Source organism: Rattus norvegicus, chromosome 10 (genome assembly GCF_036323735.1).
Source record: "Rattus norvegicus strain BN/NHsdMcwi chromosome 10, GRCr8, whole genome shotgun sequence".
NCBI lineage: Eukaryota > Metazoa > Chordata > Mammalia > Rodentia > Muridae > Rattus > Rattus norvegicus.
Window position 1 is genome coordinate 17,539,301 of NC_086028.1, and position 14,924 is coordinate 17,554,224.

Sequence of the window (14,924 nt, forward strand, 5' to 3'; positions counted from 1 at the left end):
ATCAATGACTTAAAACTGAGAGCTCAGGGCTGGTTGTGGGGTACAAGTGTAGATGGCGTCCGAAACCAGCAACAATCGAGAGTCCAGAAAAAATACACTTTTAACACATGTGGCCATGGACTTAATTTTTAAAATTTTTATTACTTTTAAAAGTCATGGGGTTGGGGATTTAGCTCAGTGGTAGAGCGCTTGCCTAGCAAGCCCAAGGCCCTGGGTTTGGTCCCCAGCTCCGAAAAAAAGAAAAGAAAAAAAAAGTCATGGGGGGGGTGTATGTTGTGCATTGTTTCTGAAAGTTATTACAGAAAGTTATTAGGTGGGTGTGTGCTGTGTGTATTGCTTGTGTGTGCACATGAAGGACGGAGGTTGGCATTGGGTGTCTTTTCTCCATCGATAGTCGTCATTTTTTTTTTTTTTTTTTGGACTGGGCATCAAGGTGGAGAGAGATTGGCCCCTACAGGCACTCGCATGTACCCGTACACACAGAACTCAGTAGACAACCCTTAAAGAATGACACCCAAGGTTGTTTTCTAGTCTCCACAGACATGCGCATATACATATGCACATACACATAGTTGGGCATGATGATTCATGCCATTAATTCCAGCACTCAGCAAGCAAGAGGAAGGCAGGCAGATCTCTGTGTGAAATCAGCCAAAGATTCACATCTCAAAGGGAAAAAAAAAGGAGAGTATGAGTATATACAACAGTCATTTATCCACAGAGGAAGATGTGTATGTGTGTGTGTGTGTGTTGTGTGTGTGTGTGTGTGTGTGTGTAATCATAGAGATATAAATATATGGACATGTTTCTTAGGTGTTAGATAGATTGGGCCAGGCAATGACTTCAGATAGGTGAGGCTAGATATGGAATTAATACGGTGCCCCTGCAGAGCCTGGAGCATTGCTGTTGGCCCTGTTTTACAGGCAAAGAGAAATCTGGGCTCTAGAGAAAGTTAAAGTCAAACAGGGAGTACAGAATGGAAGCCAGATTCCAACCCAGGAAGCTAATAGCAGGGCTGAGGCTGTGTTACGGCTACACGACTCTGCTCCTGGGAACATGGAAGTCTGCTCTAGGATATGGGAGAGCAAGTGCCGCTAAGAATCTTTCCACTAGATTGCTCTCTCTTGCTGGCTGGCGCCAGTGTACTGCTCAGCAGAAAGCCCTTAGCATTTGGGTGCCTACCATCTGTTTAATAGACATCGTAGAAGTCTTGGTTGCTGCAATTTCTGGAGTGAAATTCGGGACAAAGCAATCTCTTTGCAAATACTCAGGCAGCCTCTCTCCTTCAGGGAAGTGATAAAATGACTAGCATCTGACAACGTGAGCATTCAGCTGGGAAGGATCAGATAGACGGCTCTGTGACACGGCCCTTACGAAGCCCTTATGGAAAAGCAATCTTTGAAAATCCACAACATCTAACTGTATACTGCTTTTTTTTTTTTTCACTGCTCAGGACTACAGTGAGGGTAAAGCTAATCCTTCAGCATTAAGTCCAAAATAGTGGACTTCTATTTCTGAGACACTTCTGTGATTTCATATAAACGCAGAGCTTTGTTTGTTTAACCTTCGCTTTTGCCTGCCGATCAAATGAATACCAGGCCTCAAATTTTAATTTGGACCGTTTCTGAGAGCTAGATTCCCAGATGTGAAATAACCCCCACTCAAATGGTACGAACATTTTTAAAGCTGTTGATTGGCACTGCCAAACCTCTGCAAAAAGATTGAACCAATTTACACTCCCACCAGCAGTGCTCAAGAATACATTTAAATGCAAATCCAAAGAAGCAGAGTGTCTCCTTCTTAGGTATTTCACTTAAAAAAATTTTTTTTTTAATGTTAAGCAAAAGCTGACCAAGGTCTTTATAAAAGGAAAGTCTGGCATAAAAGTGGAACCTAGTTATAACTGATTAGGAAAAAGAAAAAAAACAAAGCTTTCAAAGACCCAAGCAGCCCGATAAAAATGTTAAGGCGCCACGGCAAGAAAGCACAACTCCAAAGGGTGCATTAGCTGTTTGGCTTAGGTTGGGATGGTAACCGCCAAGAATATTGGGCGTGGTCAGTGTATCAAATTCTAGTTTATAAAATGCAGACTATTAATACTTCACTTTGTTCTAAAGACGACTTAAGATGTCTAACGCCAGGATCTAGAGTGGTAGCATTGTCTGTAAAACGAAGCCTGTGGGAACGACACACACAAACCGGTGCTCCTTCGCTCCGGGCACGGGACAGCAGGCCTGCGCAATCAGAGAGCCCCTCTAACAAGCGGGCACAGTGATGGCAGGGGCTGCGGACCGGAGAGCAAGGGAAGCCCAGACTCGGTGACCAGCCCGCTGCCTCCACAAATTCAAAAGGTTCAGGGACTTGAGGTCAGGCCAGCCCCTCTAAGCACGCCCAGACCGTCCATGACCCCCGAGTCTCCTACGACTCCTCTCCTACGGGCCACACCAGAAAGAGCCCCACCTGGTCCTCAAGTAAGGACGAGCTGGCCACGAGCTGGCCACTTGGTCCTTACTTGAGTCCTCCCCTTCTTTCCGGCCCACCTCCGCTTGCCCCCTACTCTCCCGGCCTCGGGCGCTCGGCTCCACTCGGTTCAACTCGGCATTCCCCGCCCCCTCGGCGCATGCAGCCAATCAGCACGAGGCCCCGCCCCTCGAGGCCGTTCCAGCGGGCCGGCCGAGCGCAAGCCGAGCGGGACTGAGGGCGGTGCCGCGGGCGGGGGCGATGGGGCCTGGCTGCCGGGCGGCGGCGGCTGTGGTGGGGCTTGCCTAGACGCGGGGGCGCGGGGTGGCCAGGGGCGAGCGGGCGCTGCGGCCCGCCCGGGATGGGCCAAGCCGGGCCTGGCGGGGCCGAGCCGGAGCCGAGGACGGCACGCGGGCCGGGCCTGCGGGCCAGGCGGCCGGGGGGCTGAGGTAGAAGTGGGCGCGGAGGAAGGGGCTGGGCGAGGCGGTGGGAGGAGCGGCGAGGGGGCGGAGGCTGAGCGGCGAGAGAGCGGCGCCTGGCCCGAGGCGGCGACGCGGGAGCAGGCTGAGGCAGCGGCCGGGACGAGCGCCCTGAGGTGGCGGCCGCGGCCCCATGGGCGGGTGCGTGGGCGCCCAGCACGACTCCTCGGGCAGCCTCAACGAGAACTCGGACGGCACGGGAGGTAGGTGGCGCCAGGGGGCGGCCGCGGCCCCCCATTGTTCGCGGCGGCGGCCACCTGTCCCGACCCCGCGCCCCTTTGTCGTTTCTACTCTGCGGCGGCCCCGCCACGCGCTTCGGGCCCCACGCGGGACCGCGGGCCTAGGCCTGGCTTAGCGGGAGGGACTCTGGCCCGGAGGACAACTCGGCGGCCGGATGGCGGCTCGTGGGGCCGGGGAGGGGGACAGCCCCGAGTGCCCCCGACGGGCCCCGCCGCACCCCCAGCCCTTCCCGCGTCGGTAGAGTTGGTCGGGCTCAGCTTTCCCGAGTTTCGGATGACAGCTGCCCCGGTTGGTTCCAGTTTCTGGAGCTGGGCTGGGGAAGTCTCTAAGTGGCCTTGGGCAGTGTTTTAAGGCGGAGGGGGGAGACGATCGGCCCGAGGAAAACGTGGCTCTCTGCTGCTGCCAGGGGCGTTAGCCCAATGTGCCGTCGGGGCGCACTCGTCAAATTCCGATGTGTCTTACGTAAAAGGAAAACGTGCAGGATAAAAAGTACCCCAGTATAAGATTAGTGCTTAGAGTAAAAGTTTTCCAACGCGACTCGCACTTCTCAGTTATCGTAACCGTGATGAGAGGTCTCCTAATTCCATTCTTAGTAGTTGTAGAGGGAGGGATAAGAGGGGTAAGATTGACTTTACTTTTAGTGACCTAAAAGTGCCGAGCCCATTCATTATATAGAATGTGTAGAAGTTCGAACATTGTAGAAAAGAGCCACCAGGGAATGGCAAAGGTAACTTGATTTGATTCGAACCTTGTATTGGGTGCCTTCAAATCGGGTGCATATTTTTGTTTAGTTGTTGGGAATAGGCGGGGTCACATGTTTTCACACCTTGAGATCAGGTGCCTGCCCTTGAATCCTGGGTACCCAACTTTTGTACAAGACATTTCCCGTTTTACGGAATGTTTAGCCATGCCACTTCACTAAAATCTGTGTCACTAAATGTTGGACAAGTTATTTGAGAACTCAGTGGACATTGCCTTGAAAAAGTAGTCCATGGAGATGCTCCTTTGTAGTGCATTTCATGTCACTTGGTGAGATCCTCTGTGACAACAAAGCCCAAGTGTAGAAAGGGCGTGATAACAGTGGGCTAAGGGCAGATCAGTGATCAGATGGTACCAGTTAAGCATGCTAGTACGTACTTGCATTCAGTTTAACTTTTGCACATGTTTTTTTTTTTCCCAACCCCACTTTTGCACATGTTAAAATTATAATATCCCTTTAAAATTGAGCCAGTTTAACCCTTTTGGCAGTGTGACTTAGGATCCAATCACAGTATTAGCATGGGCTTTTAGAAGTATGAAATCCTAGCTTTGGATAATTACTACCAGTGGCCTACAGTTAGATAGCTCTATTATCAGTTTTTTCCAGCATTTAAGTTTTCTGAATCATAATCTGCTGTTTTTCTAAAGAGAAGTTTTAAAAGAGGGAGTACCTCCTCTTTTTCTTCTGGGGAAGAGACATGGGATAGCCCTGATGTAGCTGGCAGAAGATGGGTCTGTGGGGGATAAAAGAATTCTTTCTGGAATTTAATTTTGGAAGCCTTTGTTCTCCATTACTGTCATGAGAGGTAATAGCTGACTGGAGCCAGCAACTCGGGAGGCTGGAGTTAGATGATCTTAAGTTCCAGGCCAGTCCTGGCTGCATTGCAAAACCGTGTTACCAAAAACAACAAAAAGTTACTGTGCTGTGTGATTCAGTTTAACATGTTCACAGTTCTTTTTTTGTTGTTTGAAAGGGAATGACTATTTTCCTAAGGGTGTTGTCGAAGATCTTAGATTTTCAAACATCAGCAGTTTTAATCTGGTTATATAGAGTTATAACATTTTTATCAACATGGAATATATAATGCAGCCTTCAGGTGTGTTTCATGAAGGTTAACATTCATAGTGCTATGTGAGCACCACCATTTTAGAATGGCCCCAGCCTTCCCAAGTCAGCTGGCTCTTAACAGATACAATCTAAATACTTTTCCCCTTTTTTTCTGAATCCAAGTATTTTTTTTTCTTTTTTCTTTTTCTTTTTTTTCTTTTTTCTTTTTTTCGGAGCTGGGGACCGAACCCAGGGCCTTGCGCTTGCTAGGCAAGTGCTCTACCACTGAGCTAAATCTCCAGCCCTGAATCCAAGTATTTTTAATGTGAGTATAAAAATACCCAAAAAGCCTTCTTAGGTAGATTACTTCTGTGAAGGAATTTGGAGAATTCTTGCAAAACACTATAACACTATGGAGATGGCTTAATTTTCACACTAAGATTTGTATTACTGTTTGAGTCACTGATGCTATTCTCTGGTCTGCCTTATCTAGAATTCAGGTTTGAGTTTTAAGGTACTTAGGCTTTTTTTTTTTTTTTTTAATGCTTAATTTTAAACAAGACAGGTCTATTATAGATTCAAGATTAGCTAGCTAATGTACTCTCCCAACTTTCATTCCCTTGAGTCTTCCATGGTTGGGGCATTTTTTAATAGCATATTCTGTATGATTCTTTTTTGATGATGATATTGTGAAACTGGACTTGGTACTTAGGACCTGTAGACAAGGGGTAAGGGTGTGTGTGTTGCACACATACATGGTGGATGTAAAGACAATTTTTGGTTCTTTTCTTCCACCATGTTGGTCCCAGGGATTGAACTCTGGAGCCTTTACTCTGGTCCCTTTATGATTTTTAGAAATAAATATTTATGGAGAGCATCAATACAATTAATTGAGGACAAGTCAGTGTGCTTATTTTCTTAGTTCATCTCTTTTGTGAGCTCTTCAGTGACACCCAAGAGAACTGATTCTGATATCTGCAGGTTCCTAGGTTCTCAGGAAGCTAGTCAAATGCTGGATATGTGTTGCTTTAATCATTACTTCAGAATGTCTTTGCATCGTTATGGAGTTTTCTCAGATACCCATTTATAGCAGCCTTACAGACACCTACTCAATGAGTAACAATGTCTTTGGAATTATAAAATCTACCGTATTTATCTGGTATTTATTATATAACAAGTCCTGTGCTAAGGGATTAATAGATACATTGAGTCTACAATTCTTTGAGGTGGATAAAAGTCAACTCTATATTGTAGGTGAAGATCAAAGCCTGGGGAAACGAAGTAATGTCCTCCACATCATATAGCTTAGAATGGTAGTGAGAACTTTTTATTCAGGGCTGAAATTAAAGAGCTTTCCTTCTTTCCTTGTTTTATTTAAGAAATTACCATAAAATGTGGTATTAACCTTTTTTGTTGTTGTTTTTGCTACTGTTATTCAAGACAAGGTCTTTCTGTGTAGCCCTGGCTGTCCTGGAACTGACTCTGTAGATTAGGATGGCCTCAGACTCAGAGATCTACCTGCCTCTGCCTCCCGTGTGCTAGGAGCAGTGTGCCACCACACATGGATAACTGTTTGGAGTTCAGTGTTACATAACTGTCATCACCATCCACATCCACATCTCTCTTCTTCAGATGGTATGTCTCTCTCTCGTCCTCTCTTCTCAGCTTCTGATAAGCATTAGTGTACCTTTTTCTAACTGATGAGTTACCTGTTCAGGATGTTTCACATAAATGAAATCTCATAGTAGTCTTTCCTTTGTGGTTTATTTCATTTACCATAATCTTTTCTGGGCTCATCTTATAGCAGGTGTCAGTATTTAATCTTTTTATCATTGACTAACATCCTATTGTAAGTGTGTACACATTTTCCTTACCTAGCCGTCTGTTGTTTTGTATTTGAGTTGTTTCTACATTTTGGTGCAAATAATGCATTTGTGAACTTCAGTTGCATAGACATCTATTTTCATTTCTTTTTAAAGATACTTAGAAGTAGAACTGTTGGGGAATTGTGACAGTTCTAGTTATCTTTTTGAGGACCTGCCAGACTTCTTTATAGAGCCCATACTGTCTTACATTCCTACCTGAAATCTCTCTGCAGCTTCTTTCCCTCTTCACCAGTACTTGTTATTTTCCATTTTTCAGAACATCACAACTCTATAGGTTGTGGAATGCTATGTCCTTCAGGTTTGGTTTGAATTCCCTGATGAGTTCTGTTATTTAATGGTTTTATGTACTTGATGGCTATGGATATCCTTTTGGGGAAAATGTCTACCTGAGTCCTTTGGCTCTACGATGCTGGGATCTTTACATCAAATACATCTGTGCAAATGTTTTTTTTTCCATTTTGTGGATGATATTTTCATTTTCTGGACAGTTTTTTGGTTTTGATTTTTTTGTACAATTGTCTACAATTTTAATAAAGTCCAATTTATTTTCTTTCATTGCCAATGCTTCTACTTTGAGTTTTAAATCTACTTATATATCTATCCCTGGATGAATCTGTAAGCAGTAGTTCAAGTTCATTAGTCCATCAAGGCACACTTTCCCTTCTCAGTTAGAAATAGAAAACTCTCAGGCTTACTTCCTTTGATCTCAGGGCGATTATTAGCACTGTGGTCTTTTCCATAAACTCACTTAAGCTTTTCTTTCCCCAGTGCATACCGGGTCCTTGTACATGCTAGGCTCTGTCACTGAGCTACATCTCCTCGAGCACTTGCAGTTTCAAGACAGGAACTTGTTTTATAGCCCAGGCTTGTCTTGAACTGAAGATCCTTAACCTGAATGTCAAGATGAGAGAGGAGTGTGCCACCCTTTCCTGGCTCCACTTAGCTTCTTTTAATAATATTATTTTAAGATAATTTTTTACATTTCTTTTTTTTTTTTTTTCTTTCAGAGCTGGGGACCGAACCCAGGGCCTTGCGCTCGCTAGGCAAGCGCTCTACCGCTGAGCTAAATCCCCAACCCAAGATAATTTTTTAAAAAAGTTTATATTGATGTGTTTGAATGTTTTGCATACATATATATAAGTGGGGTTGGGGATTTAGCTCAGTGGTAGAGCGCTTACCTAGGAAGCGCAAAGCCCTGGGTTCGGTCCCCAGCTCAAAAAAAAAAAAAATATATATATATATATATGTATTTCTTGTGTGCCTGCTACTGGCAAAGGCCAGAAAAGGGCTAAATCCTTGGAACTGGAGTTAACAAGTGGATGTAAACCGCCATGTAGCCTGATTACTAAGCCATCTCCCCAGCTCCACTTCAGCTTCTTGAGCAAGAGATGATGGTTGTGTTTTCTGGGGTCAACTAAAGCATTGGTCCCAAAAGAGGAATCATGATCCTTTTCTTGACTCTTTCCAAAGCCCTCTTAATGTGTACACATGAAACAACTGCAGTGCAGTATAGACAGTATAGACAGATCATGTAATGTCCTGCAGCCACATATGCTGTGGGAATAACAGGGAACTTAATCTTAGCAGCTTGGAGCTGGGGACAGAAACTGTGGAAGTGGCCAGAAGCTGGGTACAGAAGCATGTGGTAGCACATGCCTGTAATCCCAGCACCTGGGGAAGTGAAGCAGAAGGATCAGGAGTTCAAGTTTATCCTCATCTGTATAGCTAGTTCGAGTCCATCCTAGGCTATATGTGACCCTTTCTCAGAAAACAACAAAATTCTCAGAATAAGGAACAAACTTGTTTTCAAAACATGTTTTAGGCTGGGTGTAGTGTGTACACCTTTAATCCCAGTACTTGGGAGGCAGAGGCAGGCAGACTTCTGATTTTTGAGGACAGCCAGAACTACATAGTGAGACATATATTGTGTGCATGCATGCCTGCGTGCACTTGCGCTTGCTTGTTCGTGCATCTGTGCACCTGTGAAGGTGCCTGTAGAGGTCAAAGGTGTTGGATCCCTCCGGAGCTAGAATTACAGATGTTTGTGAGTCACCTGATATGGGCATTAGGACTCCACTTGGGGCCTCTGGAAGAGCAGTATGTGCTCCTAACCACTGAGCCATCTCTCTCTAGCACCTTTTATTTTGCTTTTAAATTTAGGTGTGGTGACCATAAATGCTGTCCTTGCACTTGGGAAGTAGGGGCAGGAAGATCAAAAATTCAATCATTTTCAACTATATAATAAATTAAAGACCAGCTTGGGTTTCAGTGAGAATTTGCCTAAAAAGACAGATTGGGAGGCTAGAGAAATAGCTCAAGAGTTAAGAGCACTGGCACCTCTTCCAGAAGACCTCAAGTCAGTTCCCAGCACCTACTTGGCAGCTCACACTTGTCCATAACTCCAGCTCCAGGCCTTCTGACACCCTCACAAAGACGTACATGCAAGTAAAACACCAATGAACATAAAATAAATTATATATTAAAAAACAAACGAAACAAAAGAAAGGACATTTTCAAACACTGGAAGAATGGAAGAATAGTTGGGAGCCAAGACTGAAAGGGGTTTTATTACTCTAGATGAGGCTGACCTCAAGATCTATCTACCTCTGCCTCTCAAGTGCTGGAATTAAAGGTGTGAACCACTATTGCTGGGTTTAAGAATTTAGCAGAAACTCTAACGTACTGGGAGTTATAGGTGATGGCCTTTTTTCTTTTGAACAGATCCCGTCTTTGTGGAGGGACTCGTAGTTGAATCTTGGTTTTCCTACCGCAATACAAAGCTTTCACAGCTGGTTCTGACAGCACTTCACTCCATAGCAGTGTTTAATGAGAGTGATTACTGAGTGCTAATCACTAGCAATAAACTTTCGCATAAATAAATTGGCTATTTCTCTTGGCTTTAGGCAAAGTGAATTCTTGCTGAAGAAGACATTGGGTTGATTTAGGTTAAGGAATACAGTCAGACTAGTTGGACATGATGAGTTCAGTGATTCGTTTTCTTACCACAGACCATCTGTGTGGTCTATCTTCAGTGTCAGTGCCATATCTGATCTTCCTGACCCTTTACTCTCCTTGCCATATTTCTGCCTATTAGACAGTGTTGACTACCACCAAGTCCTCATGAGTGACTTGATAGTTCAGAAACAGTAGATTGAGAATTTCTAATGCATTTGTGCTTAACGGTGCATGTGTGTTGGCCAGGAACAGTCAGTGTGTGTTAATCTTACATTAGTTACTTGACTTGCAGTTGGCAAGACTCTTGTTATTTATTTATTATTGTGTGGGTGAGTGATGTGTGTGGAGGTCAGAGGACAACTTTGTAGTGTCAACTCTCCTATCTCCATTGTGGGTTCTGTGAAATGACTCAGGTCATTAGGCTTGTATTGTCAGATGGTAAAGTGCCTTTCCAACTAAGCTAATTTTGCTAGCCCAAGGTTTTTGTTTTGTTTGGTTTTGTTTTTTAAATATATTGACATTGAGCAGGGAGGTTAAATATTGCTAGATATAGATTGAGTGTTATAATATAAAATACCATAATTTTGCATGTACAGTAACACTTTTAGATCTCCACCATAGCTCCCATATCAGTTACTTTTGCATTGCTGTGACCTGACTTCAGGGAGAAAGGATTCAAAGGCTTCAGTTCATGGTTGGCTGCTCCAATACTTTGGACTTGCAGGAACATCTTCACTAATGAGATGGTGTAAAGGAAAGTGTTTACCTCCCTGCAGATAGGAAGCAGGGAGAAGATAGGATGAGGTGGCTTCCTTTTTTTTTTTTTTTCTTGGCCCCATCCCCTGAAGTTTCCACCTCCTCCCAAAATAGCCTGACCAGCTGGGACGCCTTTACAGAAGCCTATAGGGGACATTTCATATTCAAACCATAGCAGCTGCTTTCAGAACTGGGATTTCTCTCAAGCTAGACATCTAAGGAAACTGAAGTGTTTGGCTTGATATGGAATATTACTGATAAATACCTTCTCAAGACTTGACTGAGGTATATTTTTGTTTTGTAGTGCTGGAGATTTAAGCCAGGGCCTTCTGCATATGAGGTAAGCACTTTCTAGCTGAAGTACATCCCTAGCCTTTGACTGAATGATGATGGAGTGATTTGGGGCTTTTCTAATTGACTGTTTACCATCCCAGGAAAACGGTTAGATGATTATGCATTTACTGTAGACTGAACTTGAGATCTATTTGGGCATACAGTTTTTTTTTCTTTTTTTTTTTTTTTTATTAACTTGAGTATTTCTTATATACATTTCGAGTGTTATTCCCTTTCCCGGTTTCCGGGCAAACATCCCCCTCCCCCCTCCCCTTCCTTATGGGTGTTCCCCTCCCAACCCTCCCCCCGGGCATACAGTTTTGATTGGCTCATGTAGCATCCGTGCTTTTGGGCCATGTCTAGTTTACTTAGTCGTGAGTATACCCTTCACTTAGGGTAGACATTTTATTTCCTAGGGGAGTTATCATTTCAGATAGGCTCATTGTACATTGTACATTGCACAGGCTAGTATCCAACTCTACAGGCACGTGCCACCATTCCTGGCTTTTCCTGAAACTTTTAAATAAAATAGCAGGCCTCCGTTATTCTGACTCCGTGTACTTGAAGCTATCTGTGTAACCAGAGCTACAAGGAAGGCCAACTCTGAGATAATCAAATAGCTTATGGTTACTGGAGGAGGCATACATTTAAATAATTAAGGTTTTAAAAATCTCCACAGCAATGACAATGTTAGGAAAATCCAAAGAATAGCAAAGAGCAGGGTCAGAAAGCTTCAAAACAGAGATGGTATAGAAAAATTTGCTTATCCCCCCCAATCCCCACCCCGGGCCCTTCACCTCTTTTGCTGGGAGAGCTATCCCTTAAGAGAGTGTGAGCCAGCCCTGTTCCTCTCCTGGGCAGCACAGGAGAGCTTTGGAAGGGGCAGAGGTGACCTGGCCCCAAGAGTAAGAGCCCAGGAGAGCTGGCAATGAGATGACATAGGTGTGGAGATGATGGACTCCCACCTGCAGTAGTCTGGAGAGCTAGGCACAAGGGCATGCGAGCAAGGAGAGCTAGTCCTGCCCCATCACTGACTATACCACTCAGGCCCTGGGCCTCTCTGGGAGAGCTTGCTCTGATACTGAAGGCACAAGTGAGACAGCCGTAATGGTGTGAGAGCAGGAGAGTTGTCCCAGCCTCTCACAGGCTGCAGCACCTGGGAGGGCGGGCCCCAGGCCTTGACCAGGCAACACAGTGGAGCTAGCAAGTAAAGATGTATGAACCCAGGGACATAATGTGGGACATACTGTGGGATAGTGTGGGACACACAGTGACGTACTATAGCTTCCAGGTGAGATATTTTCTATGCTTGTTTTTGTTTGTGTGTTTCATTTTTATAGGGTAAGTTGTAAGGGTAAAGAGCAGATATGAGGTGATGGGAAGATGAGTGGGACTGGGGTACATGATGGGAAACTCACAAAGAATCAATAAAAAATTTTTAAAAAGTACCCTATTTTTTTAAAAAAAGATTATTGATAATTCAAGGCATTGTGGCATATATCATTGATCCTAGCATTCAAGAGGCAGAGGCTGGTGGAATCTCTGAGTTTGAGGCCAACCAGGGTTATGGAGTGAGACCTTGTCTCAAAAAGGAAGGAGGGTTTTATTGTTTGTTTGTTTGTTTGTTTGTTTGTTTGTTTTTCAGGAGGGAGGGTTTCCCTGAATGGCAGAATAGTGTTCTTTGTGGAGAGGAAGCTGATCTAGGGAAAGGCTTTAGGTGAATTCAGGGAGTGGGGAGCTTATGAGGGAGATAAAATACAAAGTTCTTGGCTGCTGAACTTGGAGCTTGCTGATTTGGCTAGATTGGCTGGCCAGCACACCCTAGGGATCCTCTTGTCTCCACCTGTCCAGAGCTGGGATTATAGACATATGCTGTTCCTGTGTATTTTCTTACATGGCTTTTGGGTTCTAACTAAGATCCTCGTGCTTGAACATGATATGTTTTACTGACTGAGTCATCTCTCTGGTCAGATTTTTGCTTGCTGTCTGTCACTTAGATTAGACAAATTATGAATTATATTTCCCCTTTTGGGGGCCTGGGGGTCTTGTGCCCAAACCCAGCCTGGTTGTGACTTGATGTGTTGTTAAGGATAACCTTGAACTTCTGATCTTCCATTAATGGGGATCAAATCCAGGGCTCTGAGCATGCCAGGCAAGTACTCTACTAACTGGTACATGTTCTGCTCTTTGTATTTAGCCAATAGATTTTATTGGCTACAATTTGCATTATACGATACATCTTTATTTCTTTGGTTTAACTGTTTGAAATTAAGCAAGGTATTATACATTTTTAGTATGCACCTCTAAAAAATAAAGTTCCTGTTAAGGTACTATGATCACACCTAACCTTAGAACTATTATTATTCGTGTTCTCCAAGATCTAGTCCATAATTAGACTCCCCAATTTCTTTCCAAACACCTTTATATAATTTTTTTCAAAATTGGGATCCTGTTGGATCACATTGCATATGATTTCTCTTCGGTCTTTTAAAGCTAGAAGTACCCCCTTTCCTTCTTTGGCACAGACTTTTTTTAAAAAAGAGTTTTACAGATGGACCATAGTTTGAGATTATCTGTGACCCTGGATTTTCATTTTCTTGTGCTCTAGCCTCTGTAATTTTCCTTAATCTAGAAATTAGGTAGGTCTGATTTGATAGAGGATTACAATTAATAAAACCTGGAAATTAGGTAGATCTAACATTAATAAGATAATTATAATGTACCCAGGCTACAGTGGCTTAATACTCTTTCCATTTTTTCTGTTGTCTTCGTCATGAGTGTATTTACATTATTGACCAAATCTAACCCTTTATCCCCTGTCGTCCTCACAACGTCCATTCACCACTTACAGTACCGCCCTTACTTCTACCCCTATTTAAAAATAATCTGTTGTGGTTATTTTTGTATATTATTTCTCATAGAATGTAAGCAGCCCTTGACAGAATTTAGTTCTCTGTGCCTGAGGCTCTGGTATATTGTGTGGCACATTTCAGATAATGGTATTAGAAGAAAGTAACTTGTTCCGTTATTGAAGACCTTATTTGATTCTGGAACAGGAGTTGTGTTTAATAGGAACAAACAGCAAGAAGAAGACCCTTGAGAGCTAGTCCACTTACCCCTTCCTCTCATTATGACTTTGAGTGAATTACTTGACTTCCCAGCTCCTTCATTTTTAGCATGTTGGGTAATATCAGTAGATTAAAACAATTTCTTTACCAAAGGGGCTTTCTTTTTAGGCTTCTGTCCCATTTAACCTATAGTTGTAACTTAAATGCCAGGCTCAGTATTTAACATTCATTTATTCTATTTTATAGTTAGTAAATTCTTCATTCACAAGAAGGTAAAAAAAAAATGATTCAGTTTCATATAAAATTTAAACCATGCTCACTGAGATGTAGTCAGTGAGATGTAATGTGTATGTGACAGGTCATAGAGCATCTTGTTTTCCCTGAGCACTGTTTTCTTGCAGTGTTGGTACAGACACAGACTGTGCAGATGCATCTGAGTTTGCAGTGACATTTGATGGAACCTAGATACTTAAGTACTGTGCTAGTGTGCTCGCTTACTCAGCCTTACATGTATGAGTAAATATGCACCGTGTTATCAGGCACCACGGTCAGCATATTTGCAGAATTCCCTGATGTCACATGCACAGATGCAGGAGCAGCTTCACAGTCTTTAGCAGAAGCCGTCTGTCCCACTTCATGATGGCCTTTATGTTTGGAATTTGACTTTGTGGAGCTGTGTATTGCAGTTCTGTTCCAGCACTGAAGAGACAGGCAGGCAGACCTCTTGAGTTTCAGGACAGCCAGGTCTACATAAAAGGATGTCTTTTTTAAAAACAGTCGTCCAGGCCATGCTGAGGAAGCTGTTTTGTTCCCTTGAGTTCTTTGAAGCCAGTTTTAAAAATCATGTAAGATCTTAGGAAAAAAGTCTTCACATAATTTCAGTTTTTCTCTACTCTGAGGTTAGTTAGTATGTTAGGTGTTTTATTGTATATTCAGAATG

The 14,924-nt window shown here is 43.6% G+C and overlaps 1 protein-coding gene across 6 annotated transcripts in view; it reads left to right on the forward strand.

The window, feature by feature from the left end:
• Positions 1 to 2,707: 2,707 nt before the first annotated feature.
• The window catches only part of Ubtd2 (ubiquitin domain containing 2), a 62,541-nt gene continuing 50,324 nt past the window's right edge, over positions 2,708 to 14,924 (forward strand). For 2 of the 6 annotated variants that reach the window (XM_039087138.2, XM_039087136.2), the window contains exon 1: positions 2,708 to 3,142. In XM_039087138.2, the coding sequence (XP_038943066.1) occupies positions 3,073 to 3,142 (70 nt within the window). In that variant the 5' untranslated portion in view covers positions 2,708 to 3,072. Of the gene's footprint in view, positions 3,143 to 3,244; positions 3,468 to 10,887; positions 10,924 to 14,924 lie in introns of those variants that run through there. The other 4 variants (XM_039087132.2, XM_039087133.2, NM_001398573.1 and 1 more) reach the window with 4 other exon arrangements.